At 37.1% G+C, this 23,928-nt stretch overlaps 2 protein-coding genes and 1 long non-coding RNA gene across 7 annotated transcripts in view; 2 read left to right on the forward strand and 1 right to left on the reverse strand.

The window, feature by feature from the left end:
- Positions 1 to 4,033: 4,033 nt before the first annotated feature.
- Positions 4,034 to 8,586, reverse strand: LOC127944958 (uncharacterized). 2 transcript variants are annotated; one of them, XR_008150485.1, is made up of 3 exons: positions 8,456 to 8,577; positions 6,027 to 6,223; positions 4,034 to 5,086 (listed from the first exon to the last, which is right to left on the reverse strand). It is a non-coding gene; the product is annotated as an uncharacterized LOC127944958 (long non-coding RNA). The 2 variants fall into 2 exon arrangements; XR_008150486.1 differs by lacking the exon at positions 6,027 to 6,223 and having other exon boundaries at positions 8,456 to 8,586.
- Positions 4,321 to 10,362, forward strand: LOC127944941 (potassium voltage-gated channel subfamily G member 1-like). Its single transcript, XM_052541386.1, has 2 exons — positions 4,321 to 5,112; positions 8,506 to 10,362. Exons 1-2 carry the CDS (start codon positions 4,321 to 4,323, stop codon positions 9,283 to 9,285), a joined length of 1,572 nt encoding a protein of 523 aa, XP_052397346.1. The 3' UTR covers positions 9,286 to 10,362.
- Positions 10,363 to 12,643: 2,281 nt separating this feature from the next.
- The window catches only part of src (v-src avian sarcoma (Schmidt-Ruppin A-2) viral oncogene homolog), a 45,867-nt gene continuing 34,582 nt past the window's right edge, over positions 12,644 to 23,928 (forward strand). The window contains exon 1 of one of the 4 annotated variants that reach the window (XM_052541383.1): positions 12,644 to 13,039. The gene's annotated coding sequence lies outside the window, so the exon portion shown is untranslated. Of the gene's footprint in view, positions 13,040 to 19,096; positions 19,118 to 23,928 lie in introns of those variants that run through there. The other 3 variants (XM_052541381.1, XM_052541385.1, XM_052541384.1) reach the window with 3 other exon arrangements.

Below are 23,928 nucleotides of genomic sequence, written 5' to 3' on the forward strand. Positions count from 1 at the left end.
TTTGGGAAGTGTGCACAGCATGTTACTGTCAGAATCACAGTCCTGTGACTCAGAGGCAATCTGGAGAAAAAGCCCTGGAGCAAAGCTGTGATCTCGCTGCGTCAGAGAGAAATCTACGCTTGAAACTCACAGTTACCAACGCTGCAGTTCAAAGGTTCGCTCATCTCCTCGATTTTTCTAGCATTCTGTCCATCCGTGCTGTAGTTCCTCAAAAGGAAGAGTTCACCAAAAAGAAAACTGTGCCATTGTTTACTCCTCCTCTTTTTCTTCCAAACCCACTGACTTTTTTTCTTCTTCTGTGGATGAGAAATCTTGGAGAATGTAATGGAAAGAAACAATGTGAACAATGTAATACTGCGTCCAGGTGACAAAAGCACCATGAACATACAATGAAACAGGTCTATTTGACAGCACGTTATATTCCAAGTCTTCTGAAGTCATATGATTGCATTAAATGAGGAAAGTCATTATTATCCTAAAATCACACATGCACATTTCCAAATGTGGCACATCAAGAAGCATTGCACTAGATTCGATGCTTCTAAACAGCTGGAATACATCACAAAAGTCATATGGTCTATATCTGTGGTGCTTTTATGGCATATAATTTCATAAATGTACCTGCTGTGTGCCATTTAGAATTGAATTGAGTTTATATACAGTACTTAAATTCTGGTTCACTTTTTTATGTGTGTTTTTGTTGTCTGTGCCCACTCTTTGAAAACTAGTGTTTGCCTGTCAAATTAAAAAGCCACCAATCGCCACCATTTTCCACAGACATCCGTTCCTTTTCCCAGCTTCTTCTTCCCGTCACTGTGTGGAACTTGTTGACCCCTGCCTTTCACCTTCCTCTCATCCACTTATTCTCATGTCACCCTTTCTTTGACACTCAACCCTTCTTAAGATAAAGGCCGTCTTGTGCAGAAGATAAAGGCAGTGGACGCCCCTCAGCAGCACCATGTTTGGTGCACGCTTAATTTGACAGCTCGGAAACAAAAGGCAAAGAGTAATCATTATCTGGTGGCGACTGACAGTGCAGGTGCCTAATAAGCATGCAGTGACGCACACGCTTCCTGATTTTAGCTTCCCGAAGACTCCCATCTTGGCCCCTGATTGGTGCCTGATCACACAAGGCCACAGACACTAATTTGTGACTTGTGAACCCATCACAGCTTAATCATGGTAATTGATTTAATTAGTTTGGACACTGGCCATGAGGGTGTAAAGCATCTGGGAACAGCATTGTGCACCATTCCAAATTGAAATGACATTGACTTTTTACATTTTATATTTTATTTTTAGTCATTATGTTATTAATTATACTGCTTCTGTGGTGCTTTTTTTTCTCAGGGTTGTGCACCATTCAGAATTAAAATAAATTAACTTTTTAGTATTTTTGTTATACAGTATTAATGAATTATATAATTAATTGTGTGTGTATATATATATATATATATATATATATATATATATATTAAGTGAACTTAAAATGTAATATTAAATAATGAAATATAAAATTTTAATTTGAATGTAAATGGAATGACATGTTGACTTTTTTAAGCTGTTGTTTGAAAAATAGTATTGAAGTTTGAACATTTTATATATTTAAAATATTGCATATATTTTTGTTAATAATTTTGTCATTTTATACATTATATATTAAGTTTCTTTTTTGTTATAGTTAACCATAAAAATGTAACTTGTTAATTGTTGTATAACTTGTAAAAATGTATAACTTGTAAAAAAAAATGTTAATTAAAAATAAGATCTTAATAATAAGAAGAATACACTTTTTTGTATTATTTCAGCTACAATTGCAAAAACAGCATTTCTGATTTTGTAACATGATTAACTACAATACAGCTGCAATAAAAATTGAAAACTATGTAGACGTTTAGAAAGAAATGACTAAAAATTTACATTTAAAATACAATTAAAACTGATTAAAAATATTTAGATTTATTATAATAATGCTTCAATGATACTAAAATAACACTACAAATTTAATTTAATTTAATTTAACTTTATAATTTAATTTAATTTAATTTAATTTAATTTAATTTAATGCTTGACCTGTGTTAATTTTCTTTGAAATAAAAGAATTCCTCTTCCTCTGAGAAGTGGCCAATTCAATTCATTTTCCCAAAGTCAAAAGGAACTAATAAATTCTGCCTAACCTTGTCTGGGAGGTGAATGTCTTTATTGGTGAGACGTCGAGCCAGAGCATTTCATTTGATCATTTAGACTGTGGTTTGCATTGCGGCGTTACAAGAAGAGTATCTAAGGTTTAGAATCCTCCACTTGTTGTGAAAAAGAGGTGTTGGAAGCACTTGAGTTATTCATTTTCACACTGTTACTTGTTTGGGAATGCTTCCTGTTGTGGGCTCAGACAAGATTTTCTGTTTACTTGTTCTGTAAGGGTTCATTCACTGGCAGGTCCCATGCAAAAAGTCTCAACATAAAGCATCTGAAGGTCCCAGATGCTCCTAAAAAACAAGTAATGCCATATCGATAAAACGGTGGTGCCTAAACAGTGCCTGAACCGATACTTTTAAAAAAAGAGCCACAAAAAACTATGGATAACAAGAACATTAAAACGACTTCAAATAAATCCATAGCATTCACACGCTCCTTGGACGCTCTCATTTCCCAAGTTGTGCTTCGCTTACTCTAAGACTAATAAATGTATTTCATGATCTGGGTCATTATTTAATACAAAACCACACATAATGTTTCTATTGTATCTCTGTCAGTCACTCTGATATTTAGTTAAAATGAGTGCGGTCATTCTCTATAAAGTAGCAACAAAGTCATTTGTAAAGTACAGTACTGTGCGAAGTCTTAGGCACATTAGTATTTGCACATTGTTTTTCAGGTAGCTTTGCAAGAAGGTTTCTTCAAGCATCTTGGAGATACACCCACAGTTCTTCTGGGTTTAGCTTGTCTCAGGTTCATCTGTTTCTTTATGTAATCAAAGACAGATTCGGTGATGGTGAGATCAGATCTCCATGTGGAGCACCGGCTGTTGTCAGACTGCTTGTGCATTCAAAAATCTCACTAGATTATTATTAAAATTAATGGCAAAATGAATGTTTGGAAATGTAAACTGATATTTTCTACCAACACACTACAGCAAAATATATAAATAACTGGCCAAACACCATTCTTTGGGGTGAAAATACTAACTTGCCTAAGACTTTTGCATGCTAGCGTATGCATAAAGTATGTATAATTAGATTAAGTATATTTTAAAAAGTGTAATTAAAGCATGTGTTCATGTGTGTTAAGAGCTAGAGTGAAAACTTTACAGTAGATGAGAAACCGACTGCTCCCTCGTGACCTTTTGTAAACTGTATTTATGACAAAGAACTGCGCAGACACCGATATTATAACAATTTGTCGATAAACATACCTTGTGTCCTACTAACCATTTCTTTGTGAAGTGACTGTATATCCAGTTTTACAAATGCAATGCTTTAAACACTAAAACTACTGTAAAAATGACAAGAAGCTAGAAGAATACACAGCAGCTAAAATAATACACAACTTGTACCAGAAGACTGAATAAATAAAAAATTATAATCTTCTCGTTTCTACACATTGACTTTCATTGTAAGTGCCTCACAAGTGCCTTTTTTTAACCAGGGAGGGAAAATACATAATTTCCCAGAACTCATTGTCTGTTGAATTTTATTGAATTAACTGTTTTTTTTTTTTTTGTTTGTTTGTTTTTTACAATGGATAAGTAAGTTATTTATTTTATTTTGAAATGTATTCTATTTTATTTATTTTAGTTGTTATTGTTGTGGTAATCAACATTATGCCCCTAATGCCTCTGATTAAACTTAACTTGTATCAAAAAAGGAAGTTGATGGTCACTCAGGTTTCTGTCGGAGTTTATAAAAGTGACATAAATTGCACTAATATCACCAATAAGGCCCTTTCACACCAAAACAATCGTTCTAATGCTGTGAAAACAGGGAAGTTCACAGCACATCTAAAAGATAACGACAGAGGAGTGACATCACTGGAATCACTTTTAAATCTTTTATTTTTTTTAGCCGATGAAACCCTGACAGTCAATCAGAATCCACCCATTTTTAACGAGCTCAAGCATTTCAAGCATCAGACGACAAAAATTGTGTGCTTAAACAGAATACTATTCTCTGCTGGTGTGAATGTTAATGATAGTTATCATTATCTTGGAGTGAACAAGCCTTAATACGTCGATCACTAATCAGCCGTCTCTCTTTAATTGAGCAGGTCATTCTTTGAGAGGAAGCGCTGGGCTACAGGCATGTGACCGCCACTGAGCTAAAGATGACTTTACTGGGAGGCGATGGTTCGGATTACGACTACAGTGCTTTAAGTTGCACCTCGGACGACTCTCTGAACGGGCCCCCCATCCAGGAACGAGAGGCCCTCAAGGGTGTTTATTACAAACGGGCGCAACACCTGCCTCTGACCGACCCCAACATCACCGATGCGCTCCATCTGGACGACAACGGCAACCTGCCTTCCTGCGGCCAGCGGCTGCACGTCATCATTAACGTGGGCGGCCTGCGGTACCAGCTTCCCTGGACCACGCTGGAGGACTTCCCCCTCTCGCGTCTGGGCCAGTTGCATCTGTGCAGCAGCTTCGACGAGATCATGCGGGTGTGCGACGACTACGACGTGGTCCACAACGAGTTCTTCTTCGACCGCAGTCCCTGCGCCTTCCAGACCATCCTCACCTTCCTGCGCGCCGGGAAACTGCGCTCTCTGCGCGAGATGTGCGCCCTGTCCTTCCGAGAAGAGCTGCTCTATTGGGGCGTCCCGGAGGAGAGCTTGGAGTGGTGCTGCCGGAGACGCCTCCTGCAGCGCGTGGAGGAGTGCAACGAGTTAGAGCGGGTGGCAGAGGAGGACGAGGAGAATGAGGATGACAGCCAAAGCAGTTTGACCAGAGAGTCTCGCCTCGGCCGCTGGATGGGAAAGCTAAGAGACATGGTGGAGAAGCCTCACTCCGGCCTGCCGGGGAAGATCTTCGCCTGCCTTTCGGTGCTGTTCGTCACGATAACAGCCATCAACCTGTCCATAAGCACCATGCCTGCCATGAGGGAGGAGGAGGAGACGGTAAGTGTCAGTTTGTCCTGCCATTTAGTTAAGAAGTTTGGGGCTTTTTGGAAATAAATTAAACTTTTATTTAGTAGGGAGGCATTCAATTGATGATTTATAATGTTACAAAATAATTTTGTTTTTCAAATAAATAAAAGTTTCTATAAAATGTATCATGGTTTCCACAAAAATATAACCTGTTTTCGTCATTGATTATAATAGGAAATGTTTATTGAGCAGCAGATCAGCATATTGGAATGATTTCTGAAGGATCATGTGACACTGAAGACTGCAGTAATGATGATGAAAATTCAGCTGCGCATCACCGGAATAAATTACATTTTACAATATATTTAAATAAAAAATCATCTATTTTAAATTGGAAAAAAATTCCACAATTTTACAGTTTTTACTGTAATTTTGATCAAATAAATGCATCCTTTGTGATCATGAAATTAAAAACCTACCTACGTCAAACACGGTAGCGTAAATCAGATTTGCATGAAATGTTAGGGATTAAATTCAGATTCTGACCAGCACAGATAATCACTTTTTTGTTTGTTTGTTTTGGCTGATAACTGATAAATGGCTGATATTAATACTATTTTTAACACTTAAAAACGTAGTGTTTAACATTTTTATTAATCACAACATTATAACGTAAAGTATGGAAAAGGGAGATTTACTACAGATTACATTTTATAGTGCTATTAAAATATACTTTTTTTATACATTTTAATTGAGCAAATCTAAAAAGCACTATATAAATAAGTTTGACTCGACTCGAGTTGAAACCACTTCAGGTTTGCTCCTGCAGACTATAGTTGGAACTCAAACACGGGAACCAGTTAATCAAGGTCTTCAAGTTCACTTGAAAATTACAGTCATGTTTCTCAGAGCTCATCTCAAGGAGTCAGATCGAGTACACTTACTGAAATTCATCAAGCTCCAAGAGCCCTGTTCAGAACCGTTCCGCTCAACCAAAGCAAAGGCTTTTCTTCAGGAGAAGTCATCTTTTTCCAGAAATAATTTGTGGCAATTAGAGTTAAACCAGCTCCTTCTCTGATTGAATTAAGACACCCATTGGCTCGGCTCAGATCAGTCACTGGAATAATTAAAATTGCTGCCCCTGGTACAGAGAAAAACAAGAGCATAGAAGATTCAATTAAGTCTTAAACCAACATAGCACCAGCCAGACAGAGGCTCCTTTCATTTTCATGAATTCTGTCCTTTGTGTTTGTCACTATTTATCTTCTGTGAGGAAAAAAACGTTTTTTAAGTGTATAGTAATGATCTCAAGCAGGTTTAGCAGATCTGGTGGTTTGTATATCTGGCACGGGGTTCATTTTTAAGGATCCAGGATGCAAATATGCAGGTGAGTAGTTCTTACATTTTATCATATTATTTCGTAGCATTGAAGCATCAAGCGTCCAAACAATATTTATACAATGGGGTTTCATTTTCAATGCACTTAGTGACACTATTTTTACAATTGAGCTGAAGACATTTTCTTTACCACAGTCAACACGTTTTTCTTTCCTCTGTTGTTGTTAGTCTTCAAAGTGAGATCCTAGGATTTAATGAGAATGAAAAAGACACCGGAAAAAGCGAGGTGAGATGAGGTGAAATAATAATAATATGCAGCAAAGTTGTGGAAACAGATCCAGGAAGAATGTGTTTGCATGAATCCCTGGCTTCCTCTAGTGGACTACTAGCAGTATTGACACTGAGAACAAGACACCAACCGGCATCAGAGGAAGATGAGGATTTGTTTCCTTATACTGCAGAACACAAAAGAAGATATTAGAAGATTTTTTTGATGATTGGAAGAAGTGTTAGGCCTAAGTTTTAGTTGTTTTAGCAGCTCTATATGTTTGAAGAGAATGCTATGCAAGATATTAGATTATTCACAACAACTGAATTCAAGCAACAACACTGAACAGTACAAATGTTATCTAAACCACTCTCTAAAAATAATTTCTTGTGAATGTTTTTTTCCTTGCATCCATCAAGCTCCATTTTCATGAATTAAGTCCTTTGTGTTTGTCACATGTCCAGGGGCGGATCTACTGGGGTGGCATAGGGCAAATGCCACCCTAAAAGAAAGCCTTGCCACCCCTGCTGCCACCCCAGTTGGTAGCAATTTGAAAATTTACAAGCGCGAATCTTTCGTGATTCGTGATCCGGCTCCGAACTCTCAAACTGACTCAAATGATTCGCGATCCCGCTCCGAACTTCCGAACTGACTCAAATGATTCGCGAACCCGCTTTGAACTCCCGAACTGACTCAAATGATTCGCGAACCCGGTACGAACTCCAGAACTGATTCAAATGATTAGCGATCCCGCTCCACTGACTCAAATGATTCGTGAACCCGCTCTGAACTCTCGAATTGATTCAAATGATCCTCGAAGCCGCTCCGAACTCCCGAACTGACTCAAATGATTTGCGATCCCCAAACTGACTCAAATGATTCGCGATCCCGCTCCGAACTCTCGAATTGATTCAAATGATTCGCGAACGCGCTCCGAACTCCCGAACTGATTCAAATGATTTGCGATGCCTAAACTGACTCAAATGATTCGCGAACCCGCTCCGAACTCAAGAACTGACTTAAATGATTCGCGATCCCGCTCCGAACTCCCGAACTGACTCAAATGATTCGCGATTCCCATACCTAACTCAGATGATTCGCGATCCCGCTCCGAACTCTCGAATTGATTCAAATGATTCGCGATCCCGCTCCTAACTCCTTAACTGACTCAAATGATTCGCGATCCCCATAACCGACTCAAATGATAATGACACTAAATAAAATTTAACTAAATTTAGCACCGAAACAATAAAATACATTATAATAAAATAAGTGAATAAAAGCTAATTAAATAAGAATACATTAAGATGTTAATGTTAGTGAAAACAATATCTAATGCTCACCAAGTCTGCATGTGAAAAAATTAATATTTTTTTACTTTTCTTTTGTAATTTTTTTAATCATTTGAATATCATTTAGAATGTAATTTATTCCTGTGATCAAAGCTGAATTTTCAGCATCATTCCTCCAGTCTTCAGTCTCACAGCATCCTTCAGAAATCATTTGTATATGCTGATTTGCTGCTCAAGAAACATTTCATAATATTTCCAATGTTTATGGAAACCATTTATTTTTTTCAGGGTTCTTTGATGAAAATTCTGAATAGTAGCATTTATTCAAAATAGAAATATTTTGTACCGTCATAAATGTTTTTACTGTTACTTTTGATGAATTTAACGTGTCCTTGCTGAATAAAAGCATACATTTCTTAACAGACTCTAAACTTTTAAATGATGGTTTTATACATAAAGAACCTAGTTCAATAACCTTCGCTCAAAATCCCAAGTTTTCTTAACTTTCCATTCGTCTGTTTTCAGGGTAAATGCTCTCAGATGTGCTACAACATCTTCATCGTGGAGACGGTGTGTGTGGCCTGGTTCTCACTGGAGTTCACGCTGCGCTTCATCCAAGACCGCAGCAAGCTGGCCTTCCTCCGGCGGCCGCTCAACCTGATCGACGTCATAGCCATCCTGCCCTACTACATCACGCTGGTGGTGGACAGCACCTCCACGGGCGAGAAGCGCTTGGGCTCGGGCAACAGCTATCTGGACAAAGTGGGCCTGGTGCTGCGCGTGCTGCGGGCATTACGCATCCTCTACGTGATGCGGCTGGCGCGCCACTCTCTTGGACTGCAGACTCTCGGGCTGACGGCGCGCCGGTGCACGCGGGAGTTCGGCTTGCTCCTCCTCTTCCTTTGCGTGGCCATAGCTCTCTTCTCCCCGCTGCTCTACCTGATTGAGAACGAGGCCGGGGTCACGCGAGAGTTCAGTAGCATTCCTGCAACGTACTGGTGGGCCGTGATCACCATGACCACGGTGGGTTACGGCGACATGGTGCCGCGCAGCATCCCCGGACAGGTGGTGGCGCTCAGCAGCATCCTCAGCGGGATCCTGCTCATGGCGTTCCCCGTCACCTCCATCTTCCACACGTTCTCGCGCTCCTATGTCGAGCTCAAGCAGGAGCAGCAGCGGCTGCTGCAGCGCAGGACGCACTTTCTGCTGCGCAGCCGCATCGCAGGTCTCAGTAGCAACCTGTCACTGGAGAGCGACGTGCTTTTTCCTAGCACCTCGTCTGATCACAGAAAGCGAGAGGAATAGGAGTTCAAGAAAGTGTAGGGTGCTAATGGACGCGAAATATAAAGCAGCTGTTTTGAATGTCGTTTTACATGTTGTCCATCAACAATCCATTAAAGGGATAGGTTAAAAAAATGTATTCAAAAATGAAAATTCTGTCACCATTTACTCGCCCACATGTCCTTCCACAGCCCAAGAATTTGGTTAAAGCGCTTCCCAAAAATGAATTAAAATTCTGTCATCATTTACTCATCCTCAAGTTGTTCCAAACCTGTTTGAGATTAATTCTTCTGAACACAAAAGAAGAGATCTGGAAGACTGTAACAGTTGCTGGTCCTCATTGACTTCCATAATATGGAAAAAATACAATGGAAGTCATTGGGTACCATCAACTGTTTAGTTCCCAACATTCTTCAAAATCTCTACTTCTGTGTTCATCTGAAGAAAGAAACTCGTAAAGGTTCGGAAAAACTTGAGGATGTGTAAATCAAAGAATTTAAAAATAAAAGTACCTTCAAGTCAGTCTCTCCATCGAATGTAAAACAAATCCATATGATCACAGAATTTTCATTTTTGGGTGAACTATCCCTATAAAAGTATATTAGAGGTGCTCAGTCATGAACTTTCCAGCAGAACTGACTTCAGAATTGAAGTTGAACAAATTTGAAACTTTCAGAGCTTATTTGAAAATGACTGGCAGTAAATGTGATAATGTTGCTCTTAATGATTAGTTCACCAAAAATGAAAATTCTGTCATCATTTAAAGTGTGTTCACACCAAGGTCAGTAACTATAACAGTAACCATGAAGTTGTAATAATTGTTCCAATTCCATGAGAAGAGGGAAGTCCACAGCAAAACTACAGTATAATCATAACAACACATAGGAACGATAACATTAGGATCACTTTCAGAACCTTTCTGTTATTTCAAACCTTCTTCTGTGGAACTCTGAATTTTGAATAATGCAAAAGGTTTTTTTTCCTAAAATAAAATACTGATGAATGAGAGACTGGCACTTTTCAAGCATCAGAAAGGACTTGAGCTAAAATAACACTGTAATGTACTGTAAGTTTAATAAAAATGATTTGTGTGCTATATAATGCCACCCTCTGGTGGACTGTTAACCACTCTACTCCCTTTGAACTTGAGAACCAACATGTGAAGAATCATTTAGATATGTTATATGATCTAAATTAATTGCAAAACAATTAAGTCAGTCATGATTTGAACTTCTGAACGCAACAGTGTTGTTGTTTAACTAAAACTAAAACAGTTCTTTTCAGTGATTAAAAAGAAAGCTGAAATCAAATAAAATATTAGATGAAACACTTAAACAAACAAACAAAGAAATGTTGCAATGGAACCCAGCTAACTAATTAAAGCTATATATAAATATAAATATATCAATTTAATTTAAAATCCTAATGAAATATATATATGGAAAACGAATTCAAAATAAATAATACATTTGCATGCTATAATAGTATTTATAATATAAATAATAATATATGATAATAATAAAATAACACAGGAATACATCTAGGATAGCTAGGGTGTAATGCAACATTTTAAGTAAATAAAAACAAAAAACAATCACAAAGCCATCAGGTGACTTCGGAAGTCTAAGAATATACTTTTTTGGGGGGCTTTTTTGTCATTTTCCAGCTTGACAGGCCTGGTTCCCATTCAGTTATTGTTCATTATATTAAATAAGTGGTCAGGATAGGTAATGGAAGGCAGCAGGTACGTATCGGATCAACATGAGAGTTATTAAACAAATAAAGAATCTTCATTTTTTGGTGAACTATGCCTTTAAGACAAACACTGAGCATTTCTGTTTTAATTCGGCTCCACTGCATTGTTTTTTTTCAGGCCACTTTTCAAAATCTTTCTGCCTATAGATGCTGACACTACACTTTAAGTATGCAAAAAATAAAATAAAAACTCCATGTGACATTTACATCTTATATTGGTGAAACATCAAAGGTCACCAAATTTTAAGACGAAACTTCTGCACATATGACTGCGTTCTGCATGAGTACCTTTCCTTTGTGCAAATCTAATTCTAACACACAAATCACATCGCACACATACAGGTCAGTCGAATCATGTGGTTAAACACCAGGTTTATGTTCAAAATGTCATGCTGTTTGTATGTGCTGAAGCGTATGATTCAAATCCATATAACCTGCAGATCTCATGACATACAGTATAATTCTGTACCACAATATACAGTCTGTAATGTTTAATGCTAAGAAAACTGGCAGGAATATCTCCCTATATATATAATAAATCACACCACATGAATAAACATTATTTCTATTTTTTTTTTCTTTTTTTTCTTACAAATATTTGTGGCTTGCTTGAATTTACATTAAATAACATGACGTCCCGTCTTAGCATTTCTAAGAGCAACCAGTCTTTACCGTTAGGGGGCAGCAGTGCTAAATCTTTGACTAAAAACTCGGATTTACTGTAAAACTGATTTTTATTGTGCAAATGGAGCAAGACAGCATGAACTGGCCTCAGGCTTTCATCTCTGGTATGTGTGTGGCTGTCAAAACCTGATGAGACGTGTCATAAGTTGAAGGGAAGCTCTCAGAAAATATAAATCCAGTTCATCAATCAAAAATCTAGTCTCAAATATTCAACGAGGAACGTACCCCTGTCTGCATTACCTTTCTTTGTGGAAATACTGGCAAAACTTTCCTAAACAAATCCTTTAGAATTACTCTGACCTCTGAAAGACATTCAACAGATTTAGTTGTTTATAAGTGAGAGAATTTCTTGGAATTGTTAGGAAGCAAATGTATTATTCCATTGGCACTGATGGTCACATTAGAAATACTGCTATTTACTGTCTCAAATAAGGTTTAATTTTATTTATTTACTTACTTATTTATTGATTCATCGCATTCGATTCGAGTCTTTAGAATCAGTTCCAAAACATTTCACTCTTTTGCCGTATAATGAGTTATTTTTCCGCTCCTTAGTTTTATTATTTTTTTTCTTATTTGTTTATTTACATAGATTTATGACAGACTATTGTATCTAATCCACTTATACATGTGTATTTATATATATTAATTTAATTCATGCATTTCTTTTCTTTTCTTTTTTTTATTTTATTGCACTGAGCAAACTCAAAATGACGTTTCTGGTGCCCCAGATCCAGCAATAGGTGGCCCAGTTACCTTAAATTCTCCAATTCTCAACAGAGTCATAATGAACCCCATTCCAGTCTCTCTCTCTCTCTCTCTCTCTCTCTCTCTCTCTCTCTCTCTCTCTCTCTCTCTCTCTCTCTGTCGTGCTATTGCAGACTAGTCAAGTGTAACGTAGTAAAACAGTGTCACGTCAAAGCGCCCTGCCCTCCCACCCTTCTGTCTTTCCAGTTTCCCATCATCTCATGATACTGGTGTCATGGCTTTGACTCCGTCTTCGGCCGCGCGCGCTTTCTCAGGGACGCGATAAGCTGCTTCTACATCGGATCATTCCCCATCGCTTTTGATCGTGACGCTGGATATTTTCATTGTTACTGGTGTGACATTGTTATTATCGATGACTCGCGCAGCTGTGCGCGTTCCCAGGCAACCCCCGTCATGAACGCGCACTGAACGCGCTCATTCGCTCCGTTTCGTTTCTTCTGTTTGAGCCGGTGAACATTATTGACTATGGAAAGCTGAGTCTCGTTCATTCGTACACCAAAAACAGTAAATCAGAGGTCATTCCGAGCAACGAAAGGGTTTTATTCGCACCACATTCGTGGTTCTCGACAAGGTGAGTACGGCTGGATTATTTTTATATCGTAGCCTATTTTATCTTATTTTTCTGGGCGTTGGGATTCAAAATACAGCTCAAGGAGATTTTTAGCCACATTTCCGGTTGATCAAATAAATACAATGCCTGGCATATTGTTTAAAACGAAGTGGGTGTTCAATATTTGGCCATGGTGTTTATAAATCCGGGTATTTTTCTCCGATCCGCCGGTTTAAATGAACTGTAAGATTGTTTCTCATAAACAACAACAAATACTCGCGATGTTTTCCATTTAAACTAGAAACAGTTCGCATGATTATTGATTTATTTGTGTGAATATTGCAGGCAAACAGCTACAATGTGACTAGCTGTTTCAGATGACTAAACTAGCCGAAGTCCTGTCAAGGACTAGTCTGGATTTGTCTTTTATGTACGTCACACCTGAACTAGATCTCCATGTAGGAAAGGAAAATTGCAAATCAGCTCGTTTTTTTTTTCTTTCTTTCTTTTTGTGTTTTCTCTACTGTCAGTTGTTTCTTCTAGACTGTATTGTCAGAGCTTCTCAGATGTTTCTCCTGAGGGAAAACACGCCAGTATTTTCATGCGTCTCCTCTACATTTGCAGATCTCAACAATGTCTCAAATTGTGCTCAGGTTGGCCAGGATTACATGACAGAGATTCCAATATGAATTCAACTATTTCAGACTAAATGATGTGATCTGCTATCCACATCAGTTTTATAGATGCATACAATTATCCTCTCATTTGTGTCTGCTTTTAGTAGAAACATCTGAGGCAAAGTTTGTGGTTGAAGTTCTCAGAAATGCTTTATGTATTCAGTACTTTTAATTTGGTACTTGCTTCTTTTACTTTTAATGGTATGCATTAGTGATAGACTGATTAATCAGATTCTATCTATCTATCTATCTATCTATCTATCTATCTATCTATCTATCTATCTATCTATGTAACACCTCTTGTATCAGTCAGCCAGTGAAGCTCTTCAGTGAATTTAAGAGAACTTCTCGCCTGTTTTGTTGGCGGTGTTTGGGATTATGGTTCTCCCACTCACGATGACTCAAATCTCTAAATATCGAGGTTGCCATAAGGCATGAGTGTTTAATTCCTATTTTTGGACATCCTTAAATTTAAGAAAGCAGTAGTCGGCTTGAATCAACATTTCATTTCAACACATTCTCATAGCAGCTATTTTATGCTTTTGCAAATTGGTGGCTAATTTGAATGCATTCACGCAATCTCATTTATACTTTTTTTGCATTCTGTTCATGCCCCGTTGTGGGTTAGGTTTGGGCGTGGAGATTCTTGCATATACTTTTGTCTGAATCACATTGTCCAAATTCCTATGTAAGTGTCTCGTGAAATAGTTCTCTTGTGAAATCGGGTTGGTCATTATTAAGCTTTTTTTGTTTTGTTTTTAGACATGTACATTGCATGAATTGCCCCCCCCCCCCACCATTGCGCTGTTAATGAGAAACACCTTGCATCATTTTATAGTAGATCAAGGAGTTTTACTTTAGCAGATATTCCCTGTACAAAGCTACTCTACTGTAAATCATAGGTTAAGAGCCTTAGAAATCATATCAGGGGATTTTGAGCCTAGAACTAAGCTATAATTTGTTAGTTTACCACTTCTCATCTTGGTACAAAGACCTCGCCCACACTTGCTCTCCTCAGAGTGTTTCAGCCTCCTCATTCTTCATGGCAAAATGCACTTAGGTAAGTGAAAGTGAGTGTGTGGTTTCTACTAAACAAATCGACCCTGGTTTGAATCTTTAGCAGGCTGCACTCTTTAAATAATTTTGGCATCTATGGTTCCATGAAGAACCTTTAACATCCATTGATCCTGTCCATTCCACTAAAGGTTCTTTATTGTAGAAAAATGGGTTATTGGAGTATGAAAATGTTCTTCAGACTAAGATAAAATTATTAATTTGAGAACTGGTCACTAAAAGCTTCTCTGGAGGACCCAAAAATGGCTTTTCTATGGCATTGTTGCAAAAACTTTCTTTTGGAACCTACGATTTAAAGAGTACATGTTTAAAAATAAAGACTCATTCCATGGAATCTTTTCATTCCACAAAAGGTTGTTAATAATGGAAAAAAAAGTTCTTTAGATTATTTAAATGTTCTTTACTGCAAGAAAATCAGGTAGGCCTACATTTAAGAACTGTTTTGCTGAAAATGTTTTTTCTGCTACAAAAAAAGAAAGAAAAAAAAACATTGTGGTTGGTAAAGCATATTTTGTGTTTATCTTTGAGATTTGCCTTCTCTGTCAGCTTTATTTTAACTTCCAGTTCTGTCGTTGTACATCCTGGATATCTTGGGGACGAGTTGAATCCTGCATGATTTGAGGTACATGTCTGTAACGTTATTTTGAGTTAGGGGTTTGTTTGAATCCTCAACCCTAAGTATGTACACCACCAATAAAGAAATCCAACACAAGACTCAGAGGTGCACATGCAGCAAACAGTGCTTCAGAATTGACTCTGTAATGAGTGAGTGTCTGATAACTTAAAGGTTTTCCCTTAAATCTGTTGTTACTCCAATGAGCTATTTATCCTATAGTGATTTGGAGCAATTAGCTAATGCATCTGTCTTCAGTTGTGTTCATCTGTTGTTTCTCTGCATTGCCCGTGGCTGTTGATGGTCCTTATGGGTGCTTTCATAAGAAGGGGATTGATGCTCTTAATTAGATGTGCTCATAATACCACAGAGGACTCTTGAAGAAGGGGCCCAGAGCCCGTGAAGTGGCTTTAATGCCTTTTGGAATTCTGTGAATGTCTTTCAGTGAAAGCCGTTGAAGTTTAAGCTGGCTTCAAGTGAGATCATTGGAAAAGCAGCCCATTTAAGGCAAAATTCCTGTTAATTGGTAACGTGCCTACGCAGTGGGGCCTTTGTCCTCCCTTGACTGGGACCTTCTGTCTGTGATGAGTGATACACTGGGCTTTGGGCTCCGTTATGAATGACACGCTTGTTTCTGTTTACTGGCTTTGAGAATTGGCATGCAATAAAAAGTGGCTTCTTCTTTTGAAATGCTATTATGGGAACGAGTTGCTCGATTAGCCGAGGAGAGAGAAACCAGAGGACAACTCCCATAGACTGAAATTTTAGGAAGAGTTTGACCAAACTATAGTTGAACCACTAAGATCTTTATAAGAGATATACAAAGGAACATTTGATATCTTACTCACTTCTCTTATGTGTATATAAACTCTTGATATCAGAGTATAGTAGTCCTTGACTGGCATTGAGTGCTTCACACGTGATTGAACAAACGCCTCGTTTTGTGTGATTGGCAATGAAATTTGCATATTTAATGGTCACGCTATCGGCCTCTGCGGGTTTGGACAATGCCGCCGAGATTTGTGGTGTACACCCACAGATTTTGTTAAATTTTTAATGCAGCAGACGGCTAACTTCTGTTGTTGCATGCCTCTCCATGTTCTGGTGCACTGTTCCAGTTATGCATCTAATTCATTTCTACCAATGCTCAAGGACAGTTGTGAAAAAACCATTGGAAAGTTATTTTTTTCTTCTTTATTCCTGTGAGAATGGTGGTTGTGTTTTGATTTTGTACCTATGACATGCTTTCAGACTTTTAATTATAGTGTTTATCGTTCAGAATATGGAGGCACAGTAACCGTTTATGTGTACATATAGATCAGCAATGAAAATAATTTGCTCTCTGACAGTGATTGTCTTGAAATTCTTCAGTGAAGGTTTTGCATTTATTACAAAAGCTTTGACAGCTTTTTTAAATTTTTGCAGTGGCTTATTTAGAGATGATGCAACAACATTGAGAGGAGTTTGCCAGTCTGACATGCTTAACATTTACTGTTGGATTGCCATTGAGCTTGAATCTTGTCAACTGTGATATGTTTTATCCCTCATAGGATATTTTAGTCAGTACAAAAACTTTCTCTTAATCAAATCATTAGAGTCCGCTTGAATAGGCACTTTAGATTCAAAACTGAATGTGAACTATGAATATATAGTCTATCCAAGTAGTTTGTAAGGTCAAAGGTCATGCCCAGAGGAACTTTGCGTAAAGTAAACGCTGTTCTTAAGTTCTATACATGCGTTTTACTATATTTACTCATATGAAACCATTGTTTTACCATATTTAAACTAAACAGTTTGTTCACAGATTTTATTTTATTTTTTGGAACACCATATTTACACTGTTTTGTTGGCTAAACCATTAAAACCCTATTGAATGGCCTGTACTTCTATCCCTCATGTCTTTGCTTTAAAGAGTCAGTTCATATATTGTAGCTTGAATTTATTAATTATCGTCACTCCGTGTGTCTGAGACCCATTTTTGGTCACTGGTAGAGCTTGAAGAGGATGACCCCTCCGAACTCTCACGGCAGTGGACCCATCTGTCCTCATATGATGTCATTTGAATGGAGGACGTGGTGATGGGGGTCCGTTTGGGGGAACACAGCGCTACTGTGTCCGCACAGAGTTCAGGGCCACTTCCTGTCAACCCGGCGAGCGAGGCCACAGATGCTTCACGTCTCGTTTCAATCCTCCCTCTGTTCTCTCCTTCCGTTATGTGACAGAAAAGCAAGGATGGATGGATGGGATTTGTATTATTAAGTAGGCCTGTATGATTATGAAGTGCCACTCAGCTTAGCCATTGATGTGGGTTTTGAACGGGTTTTGTGCACCCGTCCAAATGATATGCTGTTTAATGAAAGCTGATGTCTGTTTTAAGTTTTGGACGTTTTTATCTCAAAAATAGCTTAACTGTTGAGTCATAGTTTTGTAGTCTTGATATCTAAACTGCTTGCAGTCTGTTAAGTGAAGCTGTCATAATGGACCTTGGTGAGGTTAGGAATGACTCAAATGTGAAGAAACTATCCAGTAGTTTGTAAGGTCAAAGGTCTCATCTAGACCCACATGCAATCTGTGCATGCAGAACTTTGCATAGATTTGACAGAACTTAAATACCATTAGTTTCATTTACTTGCTTGTTATTAAAACTTAACTTTTAAATAAATAAAAAAATCTGTCATTTACTTTGAATTTGTAATCTTTAATCCATTCATCTGCAATAATGAAATCTGTGTAATTACATTTATTTTGCAAAATATTCACTCAAAGTTCACAAGAAAAACAATTACTTGACTACAATATCCATTGTCAAACCTGCCAAAAATCTGTCATTTATTTGCTTTGTATTTGAAGTGAGTGATCTGGAATATCTTCAGGGATGCTTGCATGTATGTTAATTAAATGTTTTTGACATTTGTGATATTTATTAAGACAGGAAGACTTGCATTCATGAATTCATCCTGTGGAATTGCATGCAAATATGTGTTTTATGTATAGATGAAGTTGTTGTAGGTTTTTGTTTCATCTGGGAGTTCAAAAGACGCTTGAGCTAGGTTCACTCAGTTCACAGTCTACTTAATATTAATATGTGCGTGAATATTAATGAGGTTTTCTCATTTTCTCCCAATCCTTAAGGAAAATGATTAGTGGCTTCATGACTTAAAATCCCAAACCTCTCAGAATCACATGCTCTTGCAGTAGATGTTTGGAATCCCCCTTTAAATTTGAATACGAAGGCAGAGCATCTTTTAAAAGCAAAATCTTCTCTTGGTGTTCCATTTGAAAAATTAACAGTAGTGTGAGATGTAATGGAAATCACTTCACTCTCCGTAATTCTGTTATGGAAATGTCAGAGGCTGTTCTGTTTGATGGCTGGATGAATCTTGGGTTATCCACGGGGCATTTGATTGCAGGGCTGATTTGTCGTTGGCCGTTTGTTTTGGTGCACATGAAGGAACCATCACCATGCTTATGGCTTCTTCCATCTCCTTCACTGAATGAGAAGATTCGGCAGCCTTCTATCTTTAGTCATGTCTATCACCTTTTTTTAATTTCCAGAGGAAGTTCAAAAGTGATTGAATGTGAAACTCTTGGTCTTTTTTTCCAAGTGATCCGTAATCAGCTGATTCTGAGTGCTCACTGTGCCGATGGGTCGTGCCTTGACTTGCTTGCAGAATGTGATCGTAGCTTCAGCATAACGGAAGACATGAAGAGGCAGATCTAGACCATAGCAGCACGGTACAGAAAGTCAAGTCAAATCAAATTACATTTACTTATTGGGCGGTTTAAAACAGCTTTACGAGAATAAACAGGATAGTAACCGTGTCAGTACTGTAAATGTATCAGTAATTAAATAATTTTAGCTGTAATGCAGTTCTACAGTAGATAAGTGTCATTATTCAGCTCAGTGTATTGAGTGTTGATTCAGTTCAGTATCAGTGTGAATGTTGCAAAGTCTTTATCCAATAATGTGAGTGTAGTTAAATCGATGCTGTTTATACATTTTTATCTAAACCTCTAAAATCCCCAACTTTTCAGATTTTTTTAGGCAATATTACCTTAACTAGTACTTGACCAGTATTGATTTTTCAGAATTTGAAAGCTGGCAAAATGGGTGAAATTACAAAATAATATTTATTTATTAATTTACAAAAATTGGGAAACTGATTGGAGAAACCTGGGAAATGTTCATTATTCATTGTCAAAGCTGTTGTTGTTGTTGTTGTTGTTCTTGTTGTTTTCTGTATTTATTTATTAGATCCTTGGGTCAAGTGAATATGGTATGATCCGAAAAATCCCAAAATAGCTAAATATCATTCCATTCATTTATAATTTAATAATTTTCAGCAAAAGCCACGTTTTAGGTGTTTTAACCCTAATTTATACACTTTGTGTTTGGTTGCAGAATTGACTTTTAGCATAATTCAAGGCTCGAAATTGCGACCATTTTGGTCTCATATGCTCCTGAAATTTAATCAGTGCGACCTCAAAATATATTTGGCAGCATTTGTGCGAGTACTTATAATAGTTAATACAAATTATATATTAACAAAAAAATCTAAACAAAACACCTACAGAGAGTGCACACATGAATTGACGTGAAGTCTATTAGGTTAGATAAGTCTGCGTGCGTTGTTTCACTGCATGATTCAGTCTATTAAAATGCATAACAAAATTCAAAATATGGGGCCTTTATATAATTTCATACAGTTAATCAATATGACAAGAAGAGTGCTTCTTTTCCTCATCAAATCAGCATGATTACAAATGTGATATTGATTTTATACAACTGTTAATATTAAGAGACTTAAGTTTTAGACACTATATTGCCTGTTTTTGCTCTATTTCATAAACAAAAAACAATTCCAAACACAGTCACATCACTGTTTGCATCTCTGAGCAACATGAGGGCGTTTCGTTCCTGAATGAATCATTCGTTAAATGATTCAGTTCAATCAAAATGACTCACTTATTAACAGTGACTTGCTGCCACCTGCTGGTGGTTTTATTTTCACATTTAAAGCTGCGATAGGGAATTTTTGACCCTCTAGCGGTTAATAAACAGAACTGCTTGCGTCTTGCGGAAGAACATCGTAGCCGGAGCTACTTCTCTCTGTTTATGTCTATGAAGAATCACAAAGGTACTGGGTTACTCCGCCGCAGTACCCCCGAAGCAATCTAAAATATTCCGAATATAAACACTTATTATAGGTGCACCCTAGTGATTCAGGACAAGCTAAAAACACGGTTTGGAAAATGGATTCATGGTGTACTCACTTATTATATACCCTTTTCTACATTTTGAACCCAAACAAAGTTACAGACCGCAGCTCTGATTGGTTGTTTTTTACTGGGAGCGATGGAGTTTCTGCAAATGACAATAGGACACTGGGAGGAGCCAGAGGAGCTTGATTTTTTTCACAGATTATCTGGCTCATATTCTACTGTCAGGACATAATGACAGGTTTAAGAAATATGTAAAAAATATATTTTTACAAAAGTTCCCTACAGCACCTTCAAATATCAGTATTCAATGTTTTATGTTTACAATATTAAAATATTTTTTATGCATGTGTAACTGCAGGTTAAATGCATTCATGTACTGCATTAATCAGTGTGTAAATGCATCTAAATTCCATTTCAGATGCAGCTTCTGTGTTTCCTCTGCATTGCAAAGATTAATTTTGTTTATACTTTATAATTTGCTTGATGACAGCCCAGATGAGAATAAGTGATAATGCACACTTTTAGAAAAACATGGCGTTAAGGTAAAAAGAAGAATATTACAATTTTCAGCTGTAAACAGTAACACTCATTATTGTTATTGTCAACACTCATTAGTGTCAAAATATTGTTAGCGATAAAATCCCAGAAAATAGAGATATCATTTTTTGTCAGTATTGCATACCCCTAGTTGCCAAGTGCCAACCATTCCATGCAGTTGGCAGAGCTGAATGTAAAATTTAATACTGCATACACCATCATAACCCTTGCCAAAGAAGAGCTTTGGTTGTTTACAAAATAAATCTGTCAGTTTTTTATTCAGTTTCTCTCTTCTTCAGCTCTTCTTTTTCTCAGGGTAGTTAGTGGATTGTGATTGACAGCTGATATTAACCAATCTAAAATCTGCATTAAACTTAAGAATATAAAGATAAAAACTGTTAATATATAATTTGTAGTTTTGATGCTCCTAAATTTTTGCTAAGTGTTTCTTAATCTTAATTTTTGCTGATGCTCCTAACTTTTTGAAGTTGGGAGCACCAGTGCTACCAAGTATAAAAGTTAATTTTGATAATTGTAGCTCAAACTCTAGCACTAGAAACACTGAGGTCATAGGTTAGATTCCCAGGGAATGCATGAGCTGATACAATGTATACTATCAAGCTTTAAATAAAGCCATCTGCAAAATGCCAAAATTGACGACATTTTGTAGTGTGAGTGGTGTGTTCACACTAAAAAACTAGAAGACGGGGTGCACTTCAAGCACCCGGATGATGTCTTTAACTGTAAGTGTTAAATGCTGGAAACTTTATTTCTGGCGCACTAATCCATCACATGCATTTGAAAAGTCATTTCAACAGCAAATTTGAAAAAAAAAAAGTGCACTGTACAGTGTGTTTGTACATCATTTGGTGTGCCAGATTACCCACAATCCTGATGTGAGATCCACTATTTAGAGAAGTCGCTGTGAGAAATGTGGCAAGCTTTGGTGTGGTGCATTTGTGAGGGCTGCAGCAGGTTCTCTGTTTTTAAATAGTTTTTGCTAAGTCAAATAGTCATTTCTTATCTGGTTGATTTAATTCAAAGTTCTGAACTCTGAAGTATTGAAATGGCAAGGCTGGACATTTACTTTTGTCTGTTAGTATGTTGTAGTTGATATAGCAGAAAAATGGTTCTTCACTGATAGTGTAAAACACATTCTTGGTAAAGAAGACAATTCCTGACTCCAGGGAAGCTTGGGACTTATAATACCAATTGTAAAATAATGGAATGTGTGCCCCATGGACTCATCTCTGTGACTTTAACATGCCCTGGTTGTGTGAGAGATGGAGAGATGTCAGGACTCGTCTCTTCATGCAGCCTGCATTCCAGAACTACTGCAGGGATGAGTGAGCTGTTAATTTTGGTGAACATACACTACCGTAAAAAAAAAAAAAAAAAAAGTCGTCGTCTTTGATGCTCACCAAGATTGCCTTTATTTGATATAAATACAGTAAAACGCTTAAACACTAATACCATTTGGAATATCTGTTTACTGTTTGAATTATATTTTAAAATGTAATTTATTTCTGTGATGCCAAGCTGAATTTTAAGCATCATTACTCCAGTATGTATATATATATATATATATATAAAACATATTATTATCAATGTTGAAAACAATTGTGCTGCTTCATATTTGTATGAAAAGTGTAATATATTTTTTTTTGATGACCAGAAAGTTCAAAAGAACAGCATTTATTTTGAATATACATTTTTGTAAAAATTCTACAACATTTAATGTCTTTGTCACTTCTGATAATTTTAATCCATTCTTGCTGAATAGAAATAATAATTTCTTTCAAAAATCCTCTGACACACCCTTTATCAGAACTGTGTCATGTGTGTAACGGCTAGTAATAAGTAGGACAAAAAATATTGCATAATTCTAAAGAATTTGAATGTCTGTCTTTTTTCACAAAATTCTAAATCTACTCTGCCTTTAATTCATTCAGTTACAATTCTTTTGATTTTTGACTCATTTAATAATGATTCCAGTTAACAATGCGAGTGTAGTACTTTCAGTTCAATATATTAAACCTTACTATATTTTAAACCTTACTATAATAATGTGGCACACAGTTATGTTTTTTTTTTTTTGGTTGCATGGACTGAAAAAAAAACATGGTGTAGAAAATTTTTTTACTCAGAAATTTCTTGTAAAATTCACAGATAATTTCAAAGCAGCAGCAAGTAACACTGAATTAAATGTGAAATTCTGAATTACGAACGAATTTATTTGTACATCATTATTTACTTATTAATTTATTTTGTATATTTTGACAGTGTTCCTCCTTTAAATCCGTTCTTCAATTTTCCCCCAACAATCTCTGAAGAAAACATGCAAATTCTGTATGGGCTTAGTAATGCAAAATGACCCATTTCTTCAACCCTTTCGCTCTAACAGCGTCTTGCTCTGAATCATGGGAATCCAAGCAAATCTGAAGCTATCGACCTGTGCCGGGCTTTAGTCAATGCTGACATACATTGAAATGCTCCCTTCAGAACAGAAGGATGCAAAGATGGTCATCTACGAGTTTCACATCAAAGACTCCCTCTTCCCTCTTCATTAAGGAGGGCTTAGACTTGAAGGTAACGCTTATCTCTCGTAATGTGCTGCCCAATAAATGTGTTTTAATCTGCAAGCAATTCTCTTTGGCTGTGTCTTGTGAAAGTGTAGTTCTGTCCACATGCTACATGTCTGGCTGTGAAAGAAATGGTTGCATGTTTCTTGCTTCAGTCTTTTTTTTCATTAAGGAAATCATCAAGCGAAAGATAAACCCCAAAGG

This window comes from Carassius gibelio, chromosome A23 (assembly GCF_023724105.1).
Source record: "Carassius gibelio isolate Cgi1373 ecotype wild population from Czech Republic chromosome A23, carGib1.2-hapl.c, whole genome shotgun sequence".
Classification (NCBI taxonomy): domain Eukaryota; kingdom Metazoa; phylum Chordata; class Actinopteri; order Cypriniformes; family Cyprinidae; genus Carassius; species Carassius gibelio.